The sequence below is a fragment of the Astyanax mexicanus genome, chromosome 12 (genome assembly GCF_023375975.1).
Source record: "Astyanax mexicanus isolate ESR-SI-001 chromosome 12, AstMex3_surface, whole genome shotgun sequence".
NCBI lineage: Eukaryota > Metazoa > Chordata > Actinopteri > Characiformes > Acestrorhamphidae > Astyanax > Astyanax mexicanus.
Window position 1 is genome coordinate 47,070,556 of NC_064419.1, and position 24,106 is coordinate 47,094,661.

Genomic DNA, 24,106 nt, shown 5'->3' on the forward strand with positions numbered 1-24,106 from the left:
GTAGTTTAATGTTTTAAGGTTAAGACACTGACTTGGGTGGTCTATGGGTGGTCCCACACCACAAATAACACATTACTCAACAGCTAACAGTCTAGAACTAGAACCCCACCCATTCCTACCCTGCTTATATAAACATGCACACATCACTCTACAGCCAACGGAAAAGCTCAGAGATTCAGATATGCGTCAGCATTTTATAAAGCTCTGCAGAGGACTTTTAATTTGAAGTTTGAAGTTTAAAACAGAAAAAAAGATGTAGAGACAATTGATAACTTCTAACACAGTCTTTCTATCTCTGTGCACTCGACAAGAGGAGGAGAGAAATAAAAAGAGAGGGTGAAGAGAGAAGAGAGACAGATTAAACTAGGTAATTCTAACTAGAAGGCTTGTGGTGAGAATATAATTCAGTCTCAATTCAACCCAGCTATCAAATATACTCCTTTTATTTCAGCTAAACTGCTGATAAGGTGCAGTTTAATCTGATGTATTAGCCAGATAACGCTAATTACCACAGCTATGAACAAACACTGTCTCTGCCGCTGCTCCATGCTGTTTACATACTGAGTGCTGAGTGTGATATGTGCAGAGTTCACTGCTCGCAGCCTCGCGACTCCGTTTACTATGTGTACATCTGCGCTGCCAGACAGCTCTGACCAATCAGAGGAGACGATAGGCTCGCATGGTTTATTGGTGCGCATTGGTGCGTTTAGGTTTATGCAAGGGTTGTGCCGATGGATGATATCAAGTATATAAAACTTAAAACATTTGAAATAAATCTAAAGCTATATGTTCGTTTCTTATCCCCAGGGCAAATTTATTAAAATATTAAATATATTAATTAATTCACTAAAATCATGCCACAGTCATTTAACTAAACTCAGTTTAGTTAAATAAATTAAGATGAGTGAGGACCTGTAAAGTTAATCAAATATTGTCAAATATGAAGGAAAGTTGAGGTTTTGATTATTTGAAACTGAAACTAACTGAAACTTTTCTGCACACTATTAGAAAGCCTTTGATTGTTTTAAATGAGTTTTTATTTTATATTAATTATTCTTTTTATTCATTTTTAAATATTTTTATTATTTTATTGATCAAATTATTTTTTTCTTCATAAGATATAAATTCTTTATTTTTCATGCATCAATTTTTATGATCTTTTTTATGTCAGTTTTTATTTCTATTTTTTTATATTTTTAATCCCTTTTAAACTGTAAATGAGGGTCCCCCTCCAGTGTAAATACTCGATTGCTTGATTAATATTCAGTGTTGCAAACCCAGTTTTTACATAAACAATAAACAGAATAAAGAATAACATAACATTACTCTTATTTGAGCTGCTGGTGTATCTTCACAGCGTGAAGGCGCAGTTTCCTATGCGCTCTTAAAATAGGAATGAACAGAGGTCAGAGCACACCTGTCTCTTAAAGGGGATGGATACTGACACACTGATTGGTTTATTTCATCAACTGATCTGGACCAAAGAAACTTTACAACTACAGGTGTGAAAACACCCTAAATATAAAGAGAAAAGGGAAGCCAGTCTTTTAGTAAACAAACTAATGCTAAAGCCAAGTTAGTACAGCTAATGTTACAATCCTAGCCCCACCAAAAGCACAAAAAAACACATCTACGGTTTACCTGAGACTTCAGGGTGGATTTTAGGCTTTGAACTTAAAATCAGACAAGGCTTCCAAGCCTTCCTGTCCTTTATTTATATTTTTTTAATTGGGTTTATATTTTGCTTATTTTATTTTATTTATTTTTTAAATCTTAGTTCTGTTTTTATTATTATTGACATTTCTGTCTCTTTTGTGTTTATGTACAAGTGTTTAGTATTGTTATTTAGGCTGATTATATGTCTGGATTGATTAAAATCTGCAATAAATATTTGTCCAAGAAAAAAAAAAGGATGCTGTATATTTATAAGGCGTACTATTAGCTAGCGGTTCGTAGCTTGTTTTAACACTTTAAACACAAAGACTACAGTCTAATATACTTGACTTGACTTGAATAGTGGAAGAGCTAGTGCTGCAGTTAACAAGTGAGCAGCCAATGCTAATGCTGCTGCACCCAGCCTTAGTGCTGGAGAAACTTCACTAAAAGCTCACCCTTATGATGCTATACTTCAGTGGAGTGGCTTTACTGCTCCCTAATACCTGACTGGTAAGATTTAATACATAAGTTGCACCGGATTATAAGAATCAAAGTTGACTTTAGGGAAAATTATGCACCTAATAGTTTAAAAAATACGGTAATAAATAAACAACTGTGTCTCTAACTTATATATTAATATCTATTTTTAAATACTAAATGTCAGACTACCTGCACTGGATTATGCATGTTGAATTGATTGTGAAACAATTGTAGTTCTAGTTCTGATGAATACACCACCAACGCAACGCAACGTGACACAAGGCATGTCAGAACATCACTAACGATCACTCATAATCACGCTCTGCTCTGAAAACAATGGCAGAAGCTGTGCTGGCACACAGTTCACCAGTGACTAACCATTTAAACACCTGAACCGCTCGGGTTTAAGAGCAGACAGGAAGCAGTTTCCGCTCTCAGACTAAACAGTCTGAGTCACAGCAGAGAATCCTGAAAACCAACGCAACTGCAGAGACCTGTATAATCTACACTCCACAAGCCAAAACAAGAAGTGTACCATTCTGTGAGACTGGAACGGGTGGACTAGACTCATCTACACAGTTGGTAGACCAGCCCCCTTCTCCCAGACTGCCTTCATTGAGTTTAGAGCACAGCTTAAGGGACAGCAAGCAAAATTTAATTTTCACATCAATACCAGTAACTTTCAGTATATCCAGTAAATGTTAACAATAGTGTTTCAACTGTAACAGTGCAGTTTGTGTATTTTATTACCAAACAATTTTAATTGCTATCCAAATACAGTACTAAAGCTCAGTTCTGTTTACTAAGTCTTTTTAGACTACTTGTAGAGCAGAGGACTGTACAAATATATGTACAAAAGAGGCCAATTACAGGCAGTTTATAAAGGAGAACATCAAAATAATAATGACTATAGCATTGTCTGTGTTTAATCTCCAAATTGTTAGATTTTAGTCCTTTTAAACATTTTATTTAATATACTTTTACAATAATAGCACCATATATTGCAGTCACACACACATAATATAAAAACAACAACATAGTCTCTGAGGGGCTCTACCTAAGACACTCCAGAAATCTCTCTGACCTCTGGGGGAGGACATAAGCCAATTTCTCAAGGGGAAGGAAGGACAGCCCCCTTACAGAGCCATAAGGTCAATGAAGGGGTTTGTTGTTGGGAGGACCAATTGAAAACCTCTGGAATATAATCAAGAGGAAGATGGATGATCACAAGCCATCAAACCACCAAACTGAACTGCTTGAATTTTTGCACCAGGAGTAAAGCAGCATAGCGTTTTCCAAAAGCAGTGTGTAAGACTGGTGGAGGAGAACATGATGCCAAGATGCATGAAAAAAACTGATTAAAAACCAGGGTTATTCCACCAAATATTGATTTCTGAACTCTTAAAACTCTTTATGAATATAAACCTTTCTAAGTTTTATTTGCACTATTTGAGGTCTGAAAGCTCTGCATCTTTTTTTTTTGTTATTTCAGTCATTTCTCATTTTCTGCAAATAAATGCTCTAAAATTACAATACTTTTATTTAGAATTTGGGAGAAATGTTGTCTGTAGTTTATAGAATAAAACAACAATGTTCATTTTACTCAAACATAAACCTATAAATAGCAAAATCAGAGAAACTGATTCAGAAACTGAAGTGCTCTCTTCATTTTGTTTTTTTAGCATTTCTTGTTCACAATAGCATTCTTTTAACACAAAAAAACACTATGTGAGCTATCTTTACTCTGACTCTTGGCACTTGTTTGATGTGTCAACATAGGCACACACAAACACACACACACTGTTTGTGCAAATATCACTGATATGAGTGTGACCCGGCTAAACACAGTACACACAACACCCACAACACACTATTAGGACTGCAGCACAAAGATCCTCATAACAGAACTCCAAACGAGACAATGTCTTCATAAACTGATACAGATATTAAACCCCAGTCTCCTGATCTAATATACCTGCATTACACGAGTCAAAACACACGATTACACCACTATAAACAGTGCTCAGTGCACCAGTAATAAAATATCGACCCGCAGATACTCACAGGACGCCTGCCTTTGCGTCTGCTGGCGCGGGACATTAGCCCAGCTCCGTCCTGCCCTACACCAGTCTATCTTTTATCATCAGTCTGCTTTTCCTGAGCTCCTCTGGCCACTCCTGTATCCACCTCCAGCTCCAGCTCTCCACAAACACACACACACACACACACACGTTCACCAGCGCCGCGTTCACCACCACCACCTCCTCAGCACACGCAGAAAACACGGCTTCACCACACTCATGACAGGAAGTGCACACTTCCTCAAATCAAAAATGCAAGACGAGAAAAAAACAAAGGAAAAAAACAGAACCCAAACGAACAGCTGCTCTGATTGGACCCACCATCTGCTGCAGATGAGGGGAAGCCCAAATACGCAGCGCTGTGATTGGCTCTTTAAAAGGGGTTTTGGGGTCATGTGACTAAGCGAATTCATCGCTCTCAGCAGGCCTGCGAGTGGATACACGCATCAGCCAGTGAGGAAGAAGGAGGGAAGGGAGGAAAGATAAGAGAATAAGAGAGGAAGAGAGAGAGAGAGACAGAGAGAGAGACAGAGAGAGACCGAGAGAGAGAGACCGAGAGAGAGACAGAGAGAGAGAGACCGAGAGAGAGAGACCGAGACCGAGAGAGACCGAGAGAGAGAGAGAGAGACAGAGAGAGAGACAGACAGAGAGGGGAGGAAAAAAATACTGATATTGCAATATATTTTGTTGTTCTGCTACAAACAGTGTAAACTAGTGCTGGGCGATATGGGAAAAATCATATATCACGATATAGAATTTTTGGTGTCACTTTAATACAAGACTACCTTCATAAAGGGTTTATAAATGGTTTACAATTAGTTTATTAATGGGTACTAATTAGATTGTAAATGCCTTAAATATCATTAATAATCAGTTATAACACATACATAGAAAGGGAAACAATGACATGTTTGCCAAATAGTGAACCCACAGCCATCTATACTGTTGCCCTTTCTACGTATGTGTTATAACTGATTATTAATGATTTTTAAGGCATTTACAACCTAATTAGTAACCATTAATAAACTAATTGTAAACCATTTATAAACCCTTTATAAAGGTAGTCTTATTTTAAAGTGGTACCGAATTTGTTATATCACGATAAAGATATTTATCATTTAAGTACGTTTTTTTCAGTTATTCTTCGAAAAAATATGACAAATTAATATCATTGCTTACTTTTTTCCAACTTTATTTCAAAGTGACATTAAACCAAACTTTCACAAATGAGAATTACTACCTTTTAGTGCAGCAATATATATGTATCAAACGAAAACAGACGAGGTAGATGCAGTAGCTTATTCTTTCAAAATTATACAGGTATTTAAATTGAGCTATCAAAATAAACTCAATTAGCATTTTTTTTAAGTGTCCGTCAAATAACGTAAAGCAGGGTCATGTCACAAAACCACATTATGGAGCTTTTTTTTGCGAAGATTACTTTATTATCACTTACATAAACTGAATTTATACAAAACGACCATGCCAATCTAAATATTCGCATTAATAATTGATGACATTACTGTAGAAACGATAGGATATTTATCGTCATATCGCACAACGCTATTGTAAACCCACACATTGTTTGAACTCAAATTATTTTACATAAAAATCTGTTTTACTTGAAAATGGATAGTTCTAAACAATACTCAACTATTTTGAGTTAGTTGAACTGAATTTGTGGGCACATATATTGTACTATTTAAACTGAGATCTTCGAGTTGAAACAACTTATAATAACTGAATGGAACTAGCTTATTTTCCATTGGCTTCGGTCACAATCTATTTGCATACTGGGTGTGTCCAACAGTTTCTGACTGACACTCACCATCAGTGTGTAGTGATTCCCCCGGGGCTACCATAGAAATAAATCAACTTCCCCTTTAGATGTAATAACTTGATGTTCTAAGTTACGCTAACCCATTTTATCTGAAGTTATATTACCCATTACTTATCTTATTACATACATATACATACATATACATACATAAATACATACATACATACATACATATATAATTATTATTTTTTTTAGATTAACAAACACATTTTAGTATCAGATGAAGATGCTCCAAGTAAATATAAAAGGTATTTTTTAAATTAGAATTTCATTTATTAAGGAAACCTAGCCCTGTGTAAAAAAAAAAAAGTATTTGCCCCCTAAATCTAATAATCGAATAACTTGGTTGTGCACTTTTAACAGTAACAACTGTAAGCAAGCTTTAACCAATAACTGGTTAGAACTGGAGTCTTTCACATCTCTGTGGAGGAATTTTGATCCACTATTCTTTACAGAATTGTTTTAATTCAGACACATTCAAGTGTTTTCCAGCATAAATGTCCTGTTTAAGATCATCCGCAGCATCTCAATTAGAGATCAACTTGTTTGTCTGCTTTGGGTCATTGTCCTGCTGCAAAGCCCAAGTACCCTGAGCTTGAGGTCACAAACTGATGGACAGACTTTCAGCATGATGTTCTTTTTCTGAAATTACGTGTTGGTTTGGCACCAGATGTAATGGGACACACACCTTCCAAAAAGATCCACTTTTGTCTCATCAATCCACAAAATATTTATCCAAAGTTCTGGAGATGTTTGTTGGTAAAACAAATTATGTAAAATGTAAAATGGTAATTTTACATAAACATTTACCTATAAATAGCAAAATCAGAGAAACTGATTCAGAAACTGAAGTGCTCTCTTAATTTTTTTCCAGAGATGTATACATTTTTTTAATGTATACAGTTTTTACAAAAATTCCCTGAAATATCAGAATAATATTTTATGGTCATATCACTCACTCCTAAACGGTTGTGTTAGAGCAGAATGATTAGAAAGATCAGAACAGTGAGAAACCCTCTTTTTCAGTCTTGTCATCGTTCGCCAAAGGTCAGAAACAGCAGGACACAAGCAGTGGGGAGACACTGAGAGCTCTACAGGGCTGTCTCTCTCTCTCTCTGTGTCCAGCTGTCCTGATTCCCCTGACTTCCCCAGGGCTGGACAAACACCTACACAAAGACCTGCCATCTACACAGGCCTGGAACTAAAACTCCACCTTAATATTCAGTAATAAATTTACTAATTAAGGAATAAGTCTGAGTTAATGCTCTCGAGGTGTGTAAATTTTCACTGTGTGTGGAAAGGACACCTCAGGCCATTCAGGTCTGTGTAAAACTTCAAATTAATCAAAATGACGAGCCAAAGAACTCCTGAGAGGGACAACACACCTGGAAGGATTAGGTACTAAGGCCCAATCCCATTTAATTTCATTTGTTCCCCTAATCCTTGTTTTCGAGTGTAAATAGCAGTGGAGCTCTAAAAGTTCAGCAACCTAGCCGCTGCTGCTGCTGTGCATGTCCAGATTCTTGTTAAACTGGAGGGGAATATATATATATATATATATATGAGGGGTGTGCCATATCGTATTGTACGTGATATCGCCAAAAAAAAATAATATCGCAAACGATATTATACCCTTAAATATTGTGCCATATTACCCCTCCAATTGTCACATCAGGGTACTACTTTTTTGTGTTTTTTTGCAAAAGAAAAATTCACAATGTTCTCATTTCCATTATATATCTACTAGAGACAGATTATATCTGTCCAGTATCATTTATTTTACTTTAATCCTGGATATATGGAGATATTTGAAATGCATTACTATTATCATGACATTCTGAATCATTGACTTCTGTTACAAATCTGATAAAAATTCTTCTTTTTTTTTATCTCAGATAATCTCCGATCATATTGCATGCAATAATAAAATTCTAAATCATTTTTCTAATTCAGTGTTTTGTCATATCGCCAAAAGTGTTGTTATCATGAAAATACCATGAAATATCGTGATATTATTTTATAGCCATATCGCCCACCCCTTATAGAGATATATATATATATAGGGAGCAGACTGAGGAACAGCTCCATCCACCAGGCTGTGAGGATGCTGAACTCTCTCCTACTGCTCTTGTTTGGCTTCTATAAATATAATAAGTTTTGTAATTGCCTTTTCTTTGAAAAACAAGCCACAAATACATTTAGGCTTTTTAATATTTTCAAGGGTACAAAAAAGTAGTAACCAGGGTCCTTTTAAAATAGAAGATTAGTCCAGGACTAAACTACAATACTACTAATAAAAGTCTCGCAATCTTAATTTCTTTTTAGCATTGTTGTGAAAAAAGGAGCTAAGAAAATAGCAATAAGACAAATATAGTGAATTCCTGCTGCTTTAGCATTTACATGTAATTACCTGTATACCATAAACACAGTGAAGCACTTCCCAGTTCTGTTTTTTTTTTTATATAGGCCTAATTTAGGTCTAATGAATGAGCTGGCTTCCCAACAGGAAGCTGCAGGAATGCAGACCACGCTGCAGTAAAGCATGCAGCCGCAGCCGGAGCTCTTACCCGTAGCTGGAGGGCGTGGCGCAGGATCGTTCCCTCTAAAGCGTGAATCCACTTCTCTCGCTCGTCAGCGTCTCGAGCTGCCGGGAACACATCCAAAAACACACCCGTTACCAACAGCAGCAAAACCACAGCAGAGAGAGAGAGAGAGAGCGGGAAAGAGGAAAGAGAAAGAGGGAGGGGCAGGGAAAAAAAGAGAGGAATGAACAGAAAGAGAGAGAGAGAGAGAAAAAGAAAAAGAATATGGAAACACACCAACACACTGTACAGGATGGGGGTGAACGTCTCCTAAAAGCCCCACAGCTTAATATAGCCACGCCAAAATTACATCATCATCAACTCACCACACAATATATAGACATGACCTCAATAATCTCTACTGACCTCAATACACTGCCCATTATGATTTACTTAATGGAAAGGAGAGCCCATAATGAATGTGAATCAGCTGTTAAATAACACAAATCAATGTTGATGCACATTAATTTTTTTTTTTTTTTATTTATTAAGGATTTTTAGTAAAACAAGAAAATCAGCTTTTAGCTACAGTGCACTACAGCAAACGTTGAAGCTCAGCTCACTGGGATCACTTTAAATCATTTTAAACTTTTACTTTCTGATCAGCATCAGAAAGCCTGTGATTAAATGTTTTAAAAGTGTTTTTTTTTAATGTTTTATTTATTTTGTATTTATAGTTTTTATTATTTTGACTCCTATGTCCTTATTTTTAATTATTATTCATTTAATCATTTGTTATCATTCTTACCCTTTTACTTTATTTTTACTATTATATTTTCTTCATTTTACATTTGCTTTTTATGTAGCAATTTTGTTATGGTCTTTTTAGAACTTCCTATTTTTTTTTACATATATATTTCTTTTATTTATTTATTTTTTACTATTTAATAATAAGGAACTATTTTGTTCCTTATTATTTCTAATTTCTTATAAAATGTTTTTTTTTTTATCCATTTAATATGTGTGTGTATTAGGGCTGCAACTAACGACTATTTTAGTAGTCGACTAATCTGGCAAAAAAAAAAAAATAGATTAGTCAGGGTTTTATTTATTTATTTATTTTTTGCCATGCCCTCTATTTGCACTTTCTAATGGTGAGGCTCCTCATTCAATGCATATTTTACTGCACATTCACTGTTAAATGTTTAGAGCCCAGGACCATTTGTGCAGCACATTTTGGATAGCTTTATGCCTAGCTTGATTTGATGGCTTGTGATTATCCATCTTCCTCTTGACCATATTCCAGAGATATTTAAAGAAACTCATCATGGTCTCTTATTTTTTTTCCAGAGCTGTATATTATATTAGTTACTATAATAATTTTAATATAGTGTAAAGAATTGTGTACAGTATTCCCCTAACACTTAGCCAGCTACTCTATCTAGTGTTAATAATGTTAATAATAGAGTTAAATTCTGTTTAAACCGACCTTATTAAGCTTTCAGCAGCAGTTTAACCACAACAAGTAATATAGAAGTCAGTGTTTAAACTGTGCAGTGAGCAGAACTGTCCTTATTTCACCAGATCCAGACTAGAGTATTGCGGAGTCAGATGTAATTTGTTTGTGTTTACCGTTTTTCCTGCCCACACTGAAACCTCACTGGACGAATAAGCATAAGATGAGGCCAATCAGGATGCTTTATTTCTCACCATGTGTGGCATGTCTTTCTTGTTCGCGGAATTAAATTCCGCGTTGTCAATTTTTTATAGTCGACATCTTCGATTACGTCGACTAATCTTTGCAGTTCTAGTATGTATGTACAGATAATTATATAAAATTAATTAATTTTACATTATATATAAATATGCCATACCATAAATATGCCATACCATATGTCTGTCACTGTTAAAGAGCATAATACAGAGTATTTCATTATGAAAGCAGGTATTTGTAATGTGTAACAGCGTCCTGTATCATCACTACATCTCTGCTGTTGGTAAAAAAACAAACCAAACCAAACCGTGTAAAAATCAGGTAAAAGTTGTTGGAGTTGTGATTATTATAGGTGTATTAAATAAACACCTTCCTCAGTGTAAATAAATAATGCACTGGAGGCTGGCTACTACGCCAGGAGGCAGACTATGTAGAGTCTATGTAAATATGTCTACGTCATGATCAATGCAATGATGGCGTCACCCAGGGATTAACCTGCATTATGGGATGTAAGCAGTGGTTTTTAATAAGCTTCTTCTGCACTTTTTAAGTTATTAATGCCTCGTTTTAAATGTCAGGGCTCTCCACATTCTAGCAAGGAGGTGTGGAGCTACTTTGAGCTGGATAACGGTGTAAAATCACGATTTATCAGGGTAAAATATGTGTGTAAGTGGCTGTTGTACAGAGTGCTGGGCAAAAAGCACAAAATTATTGGATCTCAGAAAGCTGTAGGATAGCGGAGGTAAGATATTCAACAAAGATAAGATTTTTTTATCATGTTTTACTACAACAAAAGTCAATTTTACACCAGAATTCAAAGAAGTGCAAAGATAAAGAATGGAAATACTCGTCTTTCCTCTACGTAGTAAATATTACCTCTGTAAAAGAGAGACAGGAAACACACTGGACGTGTAGATGATGGATGGGGCAAAGGTCAGCAAAAACAGGGCATAGCTTTTAACCACACACACAGACAGACACACACACACTTTCAGCTTTACAAGAATCAATCCAGCTCCACTTCTGCATTACAGGAAAAGGAGCATTTTATCATTTAAAGCTCAGCTTGCAGGCAGAACCAGTGGAGCACAGAGACGGACTACAGCAATACAGAAATATATTGAACAGCCGTCCAGCAGAATGAATTAATGATTAGCCCAACTCACATTAACCACGGCAGGACCTGAAGACAGTTTAGTGGTCTGAAGAATAGACAACACCATTTCAGCCTCCTCACAGCTCCATACAAAACTCTGCTGCACAGTCAGCCCAATACCACTTCATATCCAATAATCTTCCAATTTAAAACCTACATATTTAACAAATTAACCAAACTAACAACACTGGCCATCATTCAAAACAGTGCTGCACTAAATGAACAATAAATCAACTGTTATTCTCACTGAGGAGTACATTAGGGGTGACCCTCATTTACAACGCAGCCGAATATTTACAACTTAAAAGGGATTAAAAACATTAAATACAAATTTTTAAATAAATGTTTAATTTATTAATAGACAACTTCAGTTTCAGATTTTGCTATTTATAGGTTTATGTTTGAGTAAAATGAACATTGTTGTTTTATTCTATAAACTACAGACAATATTTCTCCCAAATTCCAAATAAAAATCTTTTATAATTTAGAGCATTTATTTACAGAAAATGAGAAATGGCTGAAATAACAAAAAAAAAGATGCAGAGCTTTCAGACCTCAAATAATGCAAAGAAAACAAGTTCATATTCATAAAGTTTTAAGAGTTCAGAAATCTAAAAATGATGAGTTTCTTTGATTTTACCAAATTGAAAACCTCTGGAATATAATCAAGAGGAAGATGGATGATCACAAACCATCAAACCACCAAACTGAACTGCTTGAATTTTTGCACCAGGAGTAAAGCAGCATAAAGTTATCCAAAAGCAGTGTGTAAGACTGGTGGAGGAGAACATGATGCCAAGATGCATTAAAAAAAAACTGTGATAAAAAGAGTTATTTCACCAAATATTGATTTCTGAACTCTTAACTTTATGAATATTGAATTATTTGAGGTCTGAAAGCTCTGCATCTTTTTTGTTATTTCAGTCATTTCTCATTTTCTGTAAATAAATGCTCTAAATGAGAATATTTTTATGTGGAATTTGTGAGAAATGTTGTCTGTAGTTTATAGAATAAACAACAATGTTCATTCAGATTCAGCACACATTTTCAGCCTCAGTTTCACTCCTCACAAAAAATCTGCACAGCTGCTTCATATGAGCCCAATACCGCATCCCTGTGCATCCTGCTAACAGCGAATGTCCTAGATCTGTGTGGTATTTACAGACTAAAACAAACACGGCCCGTCCCTGCAGTAACTGGCACGCCGGGCTTGAGGTCATACGGGCGGATTCTCTACTACAGTGTTTATAAAACTGTGGCACTGAATAACATCAGGCTAAATTCGTTCTGAATCAATAACTACAGCAGCCGCTGGCTGGATGAGGGCTAATGAAATATGAGCAGGAGCTGCAGGATCCATGTGGAAAAACTCACCACAGTGGGTCGATGCAGAATAAGTACAGGAACATTCACTAGTACGCTAGTACAGGCCCAATTGCAATCCTTCCCCTTAAAGAAAAACTCTGGTATAAAATGGACTTTTGCTGTAGTAAAACATGATAAAAAGTTCTTATCTTTGATGAATAGCACACCTCTGCTCTCCCACAGCGTTCTGAGATCCAAACACCCTTCAGACTGGGTGACACGGGGCATAATTTACCCTGATAAAATCACTTTTTACACCGTTATCCAGCTCAAAGTAGCTCCACACCTCCTTGCTAGAATCAGGAGAGCTCTGACATTTAAAACGAGGCATTAATAACTTAAAAAGTGCACAAGAAGCTTATTAAACACCACTGTTTACATCCCATAAACCTAGCCGCCATTTTTGTATTAATAATGTCATAGGCATGTATATACACATAGACTCCACACAGCCTACCTCCTAGCGCCGGCTGCTACGCTATGCAGAGTCTATGTATATATGTGTCTATGACATTATCAGTACAAATAGGCAAATTATGCCCCATATCACCCAGTCTGAAGGGTGTTTGGGACAATCTGTTTAAATATCTGGATTTCGGAAAGCGGTGTTGTGCTATTCATCAATGGTAAGTACTTTTATCATGTTTTACTACATCAAAAATTTTACTCCATTTTACACCGGAGTTCTCCTTTAATTTTGCAAGATCTCGTAGCATAAGGTCTCAGCACATTCTTACTTTTTATTTAGGAGTATTTTATCTTCTTTTATAACAACAACACATAAGCTGTGAAGCATCATATCAGAGAATTGTGTTGCAATAGTATCACAGAATCACAGTATTGTGATATGGGATAGCAAGTGTCCCTGTGATTTCCATCCCTTATAACAATATAATAAAATACTGGAATATTGCACTGATCAAATTGGAAGCACTACTACTTCTATGAGCATTTTCAGATTTTATATTCTCATTATTGCTCATTAGAAACACTGTGAATACAAGTATATCAGGCTGGAGGCTAGAGGAAATCTCACCAGCAGACTGAAATCATTTCTCTTCCCACAGAGCTGAAGCTACAGCGTCTAACGAGAGGCCATGCATGTGTGTGTAAGCGTGAGGAAAATGAGTGAATGAGAGCCAGCAGAGCTCACGCAGGCATATTATATCTACAGCCAACCCTGCCCTGCTCCATTTAGACTCCCACAGCACGGACTAGATAGGCCAGAATGAGGCAGCAGGCGAGCAGACAGCGTGAGGTCCTCTGCACCACCGCTGAGCTGAAGCTTCACCAGTCTGTCCACTCATCCCAAACTATCACCTCCTCACTACAAGTGAGAGACTTAGAGATTCACTCTCCCCAAACATGCAGAGCGACTTTTACAGAAACAGCCTACCATTTATCAACCTAATCTCAGTAGGTGTAAGAAAATATTGATCAAATATTGCAATATTTTGTTTTGCAATACTGTATTGAATTTCAAAAACTAAGTAAGGCTGTAAAATAAATGTATAATTTTATTATAATTTTATTGTTAACGCAAGAAGAGGTTTTACATACTGTGAACAACAGTAAATTCAAACTGCATGACCCGTGTGTAACAACAGAGGGAGCTATTTACACTGCAGACTGATCACATTACATAACGAAACTGGAGGCAAAGCGAGGCAGAGTAAGGCTGAGGGATGTACATGGAAGCAAAGTTAGGTTTAGTAAGGTAGATTAAGGTACTAGAGAGTAAAAGGAGGTAGAGTTAAGTAGTGCAATGTAGAGTGAGGCAGAGCAAGTTAGAGTGAGGAAGAACAAGGAAAAGAGGGGTAGAGTGAAGTAAGGTACAGCAAGGCAGAGCAAGAGTACAGCACAGTAGAGTAAGGTAGAGAGAGGTTGCATGAGAGAGTGAGGCACAGCGAGGTAGAGGTCTAGAGTGAACGCAAACTACTTCTTAGCCTGAAAAAAAAAAATAGAGCAGCCAAGACAAGTGCTGAAATCCCTTTAAAAAACTTAAGTCATTTGTCAATTTTTCATGTAAAGATTGGTGTCAGACAGTGCTTCATTTTGTGTTGTGTATAAACTTCATCCACTAGATGGCAGTGTTGTTCACTGCAAATAGATTCCACTGTTCTGAATGCATAAATAGTAAACACAGAGAGTAAGTAGTAGAGCTCCATTAGGTACAGTTAAATTACTGAATTAACTCTGAGCTGATGTATTTGTTAGCTCAAAATATATTTTTTCCATCGATACACAGAAACTCAGGATTGTAGAGCAAATTTTCATGATTTTTCCAAAACTTTCTGGTTATTTTTGTTTTTTCAAAACTTATGCAGGCCTGGAAATTGCTATTTTCAAATTCCATGACTTTTCCAGGTTTTTCATGACAGTGTGAACCCTGTATATGATGGTGCATTTTTTTTACACTGTAGTTTTCCTAAACTGTGATTTACACAACTGTAACATATATTTCTCATGCTTAAATTATTGCAATATATTGTGATGTATTGCATCATCCGCTGTACTATTAATCTCTCCAATTTGTCACTTCAGGAGCATACGGTCAGCTTCCACAACCAATGATTTCGGAGTAACTAGATAAGGACAGAAAGCTTGTTCACTGGAAACAACCCTGACAGCACAACACAATGAGCAGGTGCGGGAAAAGCACTTATCTCCAGCACATTTTCCTGCTTTGCTGTTTTTTTCAAGGACAGGCAATGGAGTCACTGCCTGAGCTAATCAACCAGACATCACAGACACCGCAGACGGGCGTTAGGGAGAAGTATTCTTTTCCAGACCCTCCGTGGGACGACCGCTGAGGCTCTGCATTGTTTTCCACAAGTCAAGTGGGTCCTCAGAAGGCCGGCCTGCTGATATAAAGGGGCTTTCAGGCAGGCTGAGCCCTGAAAGAGCCTGATGAATTATAGATGCTCCCTTAAATAGCAAAGTACAGTTCAGTTCTGAGCTGCCACTGCACTCCTCAGCCCTCCTCACAAACTCGCCACACATCCTGACTCTTACAATGCTCTCAAATCCACACTTAAACAGCTTAAACTGCAGTGTCATACTGGTCTAAAAGAGAATGAGTACTGAGAACTAAGGGTGGCATCCCATTTCAATTGTGATAATTCCTTAATCGATTCACAAATGATTTGAAAAAACTGCTACAGGAAGACGTCTGGCTGACCCACATGGAAACAGCATCTTTAGCTTTTAGCTCAGATTCATATGATTAAGGACTGAGTCTCAGTTTCAGCAGTGAAGAAAATCAGAATTAGACTCTTTGAAAGGTGAAGAAATTTAGTAATAAAGTCATTGAGAAGAGAAAGGAGATTGCTACTGGACTACTAAACAATAGAGGTGTTCTAAAACTCAAGAAAGCACTACTGTCTGCAAAAAAATAAAAAATTAATTATATTATTGCATACGATATGATACGGCACACTCCTAACTGAGATATTAAAAAATACAAGAATTTTATCAGATTTGTAACAGTAGTCAATAATCCAGAATGTCATAATAATAATACTAATAATGCACTTCAAATATTCCCATATATCCAGGATTAAAGTAAAATAAATGATTTTGCAGAGCTATAATCTGTCTTTAGTAGATATACAGCTCTGGAAAAAAAATGATGAGTTTCTTTGATTTTACCAAATTGAAAACCTCTGGAATATAATCAAGAGGAAGATGGATGATCACAAACCATCAAACCACCAAACTGAACTGCTTGAATTTTTGCACCAGGAGTAAAGCAGCATAAAGTTATCCAAAAGCAGTGTGTAAGACTGGTGGAGGAGAACATGCCAAGATGCATGAAAAAACTGTGATTAAAAAACAGGGTTATTGCACTAAATATTGATTTCTGATCTCTTAAAACTTTATGTATTTGAACTTATTTTTTTCCATTATTTGAGGTCTGGAAGATCTGCATCTTTTTTGTTATTTCAGCCATTTCTCTGCATTTTTTCTGCAAATAAATGCTCTAAATTACAATATTTTTATTTGGAATTTGGGAGAAATGTTGTCTGTAGTTCACAGAATAAAATCACAATGTTAATTTTACTCGAACTTATACCTATAAATAGCAAAATCAGAGAAACTGATTCAGAATGATTACAATTTAAATGTGCAATTACACTGAATTACATATATATACACTTATTGGTGTATCACAGTATAGTCATGCAGACTGGGAATTGAACACCAGTTTCCCACATGATTTGGTAGCTCATAAGTAGGCAGTGAATCGATGAAGGATAAAGGACAAAATACAATAAAAAAAAAAAGTGAGTTTGGAAAAATAAAATAGTTTAAAATCTTAGTTTTAATTTCTCATGGTGTTCTTGTCTGGCAGGAAACTCAAACCCAAATCTGGCATGTTTTTTTATAGAAATTATAGAATAAAAGACGTTTCTACTTTATCTTATATACACACCTAACCAAGCCCAATTAGGTGAGCTGGTGGAGGAAGTGAATAAATCAGTGCTATAGCTGTAATAAATGGAGCACTTTAGCAGAAGAGGAACCAAATTTGTGCTTTTCTAACAACCGACAAAAACAGCAGGTACTTCTGTTAGCAGGAAATTCATACTTTTACAGTATTATTTTCTATTTTATAGATTTTCTCTGCATTCATTCCAGCCTTATTTAGTGTTTTTTGGGCCATCGACACATTTACTGCTCAGATAAACAGTGTTAAGTTATTCTGTTGGCAGGCCCAGAGGTTTGTATGGTACAGTACGTACTGTCTTATACAGCATCAGGCTCCAGTGCGCTACATTAACACAACTCATCACCTCCATCTTCCTCAGCTCATCCTCATCCTGTTTGTGCTGGTTGGCTGAGTCCCCTAATTGCAGGTAGCTGTGCACCTTGCCTAATGTTTCCCTGTGCAATCCCAGCATATCCACACACACACACACCTGCTCAACACTCAGCACAACTCAGCACTGCTAAATCTCTATTACAGACATGCAGACACAGCCCTGCTGCAGCACCATTTCTCCATCACTTACCCACTCAATCTCTCACACACTATACACCCTTAACCCTCCACACACACACAAAACATCATCTAATATAATACATAAGTCACAAATCGACTGACATTGATAATTACTATGTCAAAGCTATTACATCAATATACAGCTCTGGAAAAATGAAGAGGGAACACTTCAGTTTCTGAATCAGTTTCTCTGATTTTGCTATTTATAGGTTTATGTTTGAGTAAAATGAACATTGTTGTTTTATTCTATAAACTACAGACAACATTTCTCCCAAATTCCAAATAAAAATATTCTAATTTAGAGCATTTACTTACAGAAAATGAGAAATGACTGAAATAAAAAAAAAAGTTGCAGAGCTTTCAGACCTCAAATAATGCAAAGAAAACAAGTTCATATTCATAAAGTTTTAAGAGTTCAGAAATCAATATTTGGTGAAATATTTGGTTCTCCTCCACCAGTCTTACACACTGCTTTTGGATAACTTTATGCTTGCACTCCCGGTGTAAAAATTCAAGCAGTTCAGTTTGGTTATATTCTTGATTATATTCCAGAGGTTTTCAATTTAGTAAAATCAAAGAAACTCATCATTTAGAAGTGGTCTCTTTTTTTCCAGAGCTGTGTGTGTGGCTGTGTGTGCGTGTGCGTGTGCGTGTATATATATATATATATACGCACACACACATATACATATATATATACACATACATACATACATACATACATATACATATATATATATACATATATATATTATAGAGAGAGAGAGAGAGAGAGAGAGAGATTTCATCAGTACATATAACTGCTGCAAAGGTGCTAGGCGTCAAAAACATACATACAATACAAAATAGAAGTAGGGTTAAAAGTAAGGTAGGATGTAGGAGAAAAATAATACTCCAGTAGATACAGAATTTTTGTACTTACATACAGTAGTGAAGTAAAAAAAAATAATCCATTAGATACAGATACAGCATTATTTTAGTACTTAAGTACAGTAGTGAAGTAGTTCTACCTTTTAATTATACATCTCTGCTTTACATGTGACACCGTGAAACGAGGAATGTTAAATGCTTGTACAACTTGTATCAAGCCTTGCCATGAGCACATTGTCGCTGTCCACTGTTCAACCTGACAAGAAACTCACAAGAAAACACCTCACAACTTATACAGGTGTGGGCATTTCGTGACTTTTGCAATATCAGGGTAGTTCCAATGAAGTATGACAAATCTCAGACTCGCAGAAATAAGGGAGGGACGAATTAGAAATACATTTTAAAAAAATTCTACGCTTGTTTTATTCTATTTTTAAATAGTTCACTGAACTCAATACACCTTCAGCCATTTCCGCTGAGAACAAACTATTCCTTTTCTGCAGGAGATGAGAGAGAGGTGATGGAGGAATGAAGGGTCCCTGTGGGATTGGGCCGGCCGGACGGAGAAATGAGAGAGGGAAAGATGGAGAGAGGGAGAGACGGAGAGACAGAGATGGAGAGATGGAGTCACTATCACTGCTCACTGAAACTCAAGCCTTAGCTGCTGCAGACTCAAGGGAAATCTTAAGATAGATAAAGAGAGAGAGATAGAGATAGAGTGAGAGAGAGATGAAGAGAGAGAGTGGTGTGATGCTGCACAAGAGCACTTCAGGATCCAGCACTTTCACTGATTCTAACGGAGCTCATTCATGGTGAAGACCTTGCTGTGAGGTCAGGGATGACTCTGCAAAAGCAGCTTTATTAGACCTGAGAAAAAATAGTATTGCTGTATTGCTGCACAGCGTTAGCGGGTAGGCGTGGCAGGTAACATGTCGATATGAGGGCAGAAGGTCACAGAGGTCTATGAGCTTGTGAAACGGCTTTCTTCACAGAGGTCAGGTCAAAAAGTCTATTCTGACGCAGGAATGACCCATGTGACGCGAAAAAACAGAATGAAATCTAAAGCAGGGATCCTGCTCTATTTTAAAAGTCAAATTTAAAGCTTTTTAAGACCTTTTTAATATAATTTAGGGCCCACAAATGTAGTTATAACTTCTTAAGTAGAAAATAACGTATTGTATTAAAAAATAAACTTAATGTTTCCCATTTATTATCAATTTTCTTTATCAATTTTGTTCCACTGTGATGCAGAACATGTTAGCATGTTAGCTAGCTCACCGCTAATGTTAGTTAGCTCTCCGCTAACCATGGTTTTCTCCCCAGAAATTTACCTAACTCGCCACTAACGTTAGTATAGTTCTCTACCCAGTAACGTTAGCTAGCTCTATGCTAACCTAAGTTCTTTCTCCGGTAATGTTAGCTAGCTCTACACTAACCCTAGTTTTCTCCCCGAAAATGTAGCTAACTCGCCACTAACGTTATTATGTTATTTAGCTCGCCGTTAATGTTAGCTATCTCTGTGCTAACCTTAGTTCTCTACCCAGTAACGTTAGCTAGCTCTATGCTAAACTTAGTTCTCTCCCAAGTAATGTAAGCTAGCTCTGCGCTAACCTTAGTTCTCTCTCTGGTAATGTTAGCTAGCTCTATGCTAACTTTAGTTCTCTCCAATAATTGCCGCTAATGTTAGTATGTGCTTTCCCACTGGCATTAAACACACCATGCAAAAATACAATAGCTACAGCAAAGTTAAAGTAAATTTAAGATAATTTAACACCTTAATTATCTAGATATTAATTTGACATTTTAGGACTTTTTAAGGACCCGCAGGAACCCTGTAAAGGCTACGTTCACACGTTTTCGCTCTATGCATCACAGATCTGATTTTTTCATGGCTGTGTGAACGTGCCAAATCTGATTTTTTTTAAGATTTGAGTCACTTGTGGTCCTAAATCAAATCTGTATCTAATCCATTGACATGCTACATGAATGTGAACGGTCAAATCGGAACTCACACACATCTCTTGGTGCAGCAGTGCAGACATAACAGCTATTTTTTTTATTGTTTTTTTTTTATTATTACTTTTTAACTTATTTTCATTTCTTTATGTTATTATTATTATTTTAGATTTTACTTTTATTTTGTTTCTCATTTTTATCCCATTTTCTCCCACCTTTCCAAGGCCAATTACCCAACCCACTAATTAGGACTACCCCTATCAGTGGTGATGCCCCAACACTATTACACAGTTTAAATTTAAAATGATTATTTTGCAAAAACTTGGCTACATTGAAAATGAGGGTTGCCTTGAATGTACTTCCGAGTCTAAACCAAGGTTAATTGATTAATTGATTGATTGATTGATTAACTGATAACCAATAGGGAGACGGAATGGTATATGTTTATACTTCTCTACATCCAATCACAATCAGATTCACTCTATCTGGATGGAGAGATTTATCTGGATAGGGGTTTTATTGAACGATGAGAAGCCGGATTTAAAACGAGCTGAAATGAAACAGGAGTAAAGAGCCGAAAAATGCAAGGAGTAGAAAGTCCTTCTAGTCATATCGTGCAGCGCTACACTTTACACCATTCAAAAAAACAAACATTCTCACACTCTCACCATCTCACTATCTCAACAACACGACATCTATGACACAACTCGTCTCCAACACAAACAACAGACGCTCACGAGGTCCTGACCCACTGTAGGCAACAAATTACTCAGCAATCGCTCAGCAGCGCTAACTGCGCTAAAGCTGCGTCTGCAGAAGCCCCTCCAGCCCCGACGCCAAGCATGCAGACGTGCATCGCCTTACCCTTCCTACTGTACAGCCACAGCAGACAGTGCCGGAACATGGCAATGGATGAGGGCATGGGGAGGGTGAGCGGGCCCCGAGGGAAGGATGTGGAGGAGTGGAAAATGGACGAGTGAGCTCAAAAGAGAGAAAGAGAGAGAGAGAGCGAGTGTAAAAGATAGAGAGAAAGAAAGAGAGAGAGAGAGAGAGAGAGAGAGAGAAAAGAGGGTGGAGGTCTAAAAATCCAAAAAAGACCTGGAGCTCGGTGCCCAGGCTGGCGCTGTCCTCCTCACCAATACACCACAAACCACCACCGGGCGAGGGGTGGGGAGAAACGAGAGAGAGAAAAAGAGAGAGAGAGAGAGAGAGAGAGAGAGAGGGGTGGAGGGAGGATGGAGAGGACGATAAACGAGCTCCTAGCTGTGACGATCACACTCCTCATTCCTTTCTCTTTTCTCCTTCCTAAACTGAATAAAATTACCATTCCAGGATTTAGTAACGACTGGTGGCTGCTCTCAGAAACACGAAAATATAAAAATGAGTCTTAAAAAAGACAAAAAACAGCAACCGTGCAGCAGCGGTCTGATCCAGCACGCTGGAACAAGCTGAGTGAAGAAACAGGGCACGATGCAAACATGCAAAAGCATGCGTGTGTGTGTGTGTGTGTGTGTGTGTGTGTGTGTGTGTGTGTGTGTGTGTGTGTGTGTGTGTGTGTGTGTGTAAAAGAGCATGAGGGCTTTTGATGCACTGATGGCATAATCCGCTTTAAAAGCTTTAAAAAAAAAAAAAAATCATAAGACTGAAAATGGATGAGGTGGGAAGAGAAAAAGAGAAAGAGCAAGAGACAGAGAGAGAGAGAGAGAGAGAAAGAATGAGAGAGAGAAAGAGAGAGCAGTAAATAGACAGAGGAGAAGAGCACGTGAGCAGCCGGCTGATGGATCCAACGTGAACAGCAGAAGCAGAAACAGCAGAAGGTCCCAAAAAAAAAAAAAAAAAGAGCATTTACGGATGGAATGATAAAACCCAGCAGAAAGACGAATAGAAAAAGAAGAAGAGGAAAGAGGAGAAGAGGATGAATAAAGAGAGCTCTTACCCTGGAAATGGAAAGTCTTCTGGTCTACGGTGATGGTGAAGGTGCTGTCGTCCTCGTCATCGATGCCGATCACTGCTCCCTGAGCCGGCGGAAAATAAATAAATTAATATTTCAGAAATCAGAACGGGAGCGAGAGACAGTCAGACAGAGAGCCACGTCATTCTCTCTCTCTCTCTCTCTCTCTCTCTCTCTCTCTCTCTCTCTCTCTCTCTCTCTCTCTCTCTCTCTCTCTCTCTCTCTCTCTCTCTCTCTCTCTCTCTCTCTCTCTCTCTCTCTCTCGCGTGCACAATTTCTGCCTCACTCCTGCTTTCTCTCTCTCTGTGTCTAACACACACACACATACACACACACACACACACACACACACACACACACACACACACACGTGTGAAAAGAGGAGGGGAGAATGGGTGGAGCGAGGGATGTGGGGACAAGGGACGGGGAGGGGGCCGTAGAGGGAATAGCAGAGAGAGAGAGAGAGAGAGAGAGAGAGAGAGAGAGAGAGGGAGAGAGAGAGAGAGAGAGAGAGAGAGAGAGAGAGAGAGAGAGAGAGAGAGAGGAGAGAGAGAGAGAGAGAGAGAGAGAGAGAGGATAAGGAAGGAGGAAAATTGACAGAAACAGCAAATAAAGAAGAAGGAGGGCATGAAGAAAGAGAAAGTAAAAGAGAGCAAGAGAGAGAGAGAGAGGGTACAAAGAAGGAGAAAGAGACAAACAGCAAAAAAGATGAAAGAGGGCATGAAGAAAGAGAAAAGAGAAGAGAGAGAGAAAAATAGGGCAAGGAGAGAAATGTAACGAAAGTAAGAAAAAGAGAGACAGACAAAAGAAAAGAAAGACAGAGGGAGGGGTTAAAACAGTCGGAGAGGAAAATTAAATTCGCCAAAAATAGTCATGGAAAAGATTTTTTTTTTTTTTTTTGTCAAATGGAACTATGATCCTACCCTTTACGTTCCTTTACTAATGTTTTGTTACACGATTTAAAGGTTGAGGAGCATTTTTTATATATTTGCTTTTCAGTATGTTAATCTCAGCGACTAAACATACAGCTCTGGAATAAAAATAAGATACCACTTAAAATGATGGGTTTCTTTGATTTTACTAGACTGAAAACCTCTGGAATATAATCAAGAGGAAGATGGATGATCACAAGCCATCAAACCACCAAACTGAACTGCTTGAATTTTTGCACCAGGAGTGTAAAGCATAAAGTTATCCAAAAGCAGTGTGTAAGACTGGTGGAGGAGAACATGATGCCAAGATGCAAGAGATGCATGAAAAATATTGATTTCTGAACTCTTAAAACTTTATGAATATGAACTTGTTTTCTTTGCATTATTTGAGGTCTGAAAGCTCTGCATCTTTTTTTTTTTTGTTATTTCAGCCATTTCTCATTTTCTGCAAATAAATGCTCTAAATGAGAATATTTTTATTTGGAATTTGGGAGAAATGTTGTCTGTAGTTTATAGAATAAAACAACAATGTTCATTTTACTCAAACATAAACCTATAAATAGCAAAATCAGATAAAC

The 24,106-nt window shown here is 37.3% G+C and overlaps 1 protein-coding gene across 3 annotated transcripts in view; it reads right to left on the reverse strand.

The window, feature by feature from the left end:
• osbpl9 (oxysterol binding protein-like 9) overlaps positions 1 to 24,106 on the reverse strand; it is an 84,428-nt gene that overhangs the window by 51,834 nt on the left and 8,488 nt on the right. For 2 of the 3 annotated variants that reach the window (XM_049486042.1, XM_049486041.1), the window contains exons 3-4: positions 22,582 to 22,660; positions 8,625 to 8,701 (exon numbers count right to left, since the gene is read on the reverse strand). In XM_049486042.1, the coding sequence (XP_049341999.1) occupies positions 8,625 to 8,701; positions 22,582 to 22,660 (156 nt within the window). Of the gene's footprint in view, positions 1 to 4,200; positions 4,454 to 8,624; positions 8,702 to 22,581; positions 22,661 to 24,106 lie in introns of those variants that run through there. The other variant, XM_049486043.1, reaches the window with a different exon arrangement.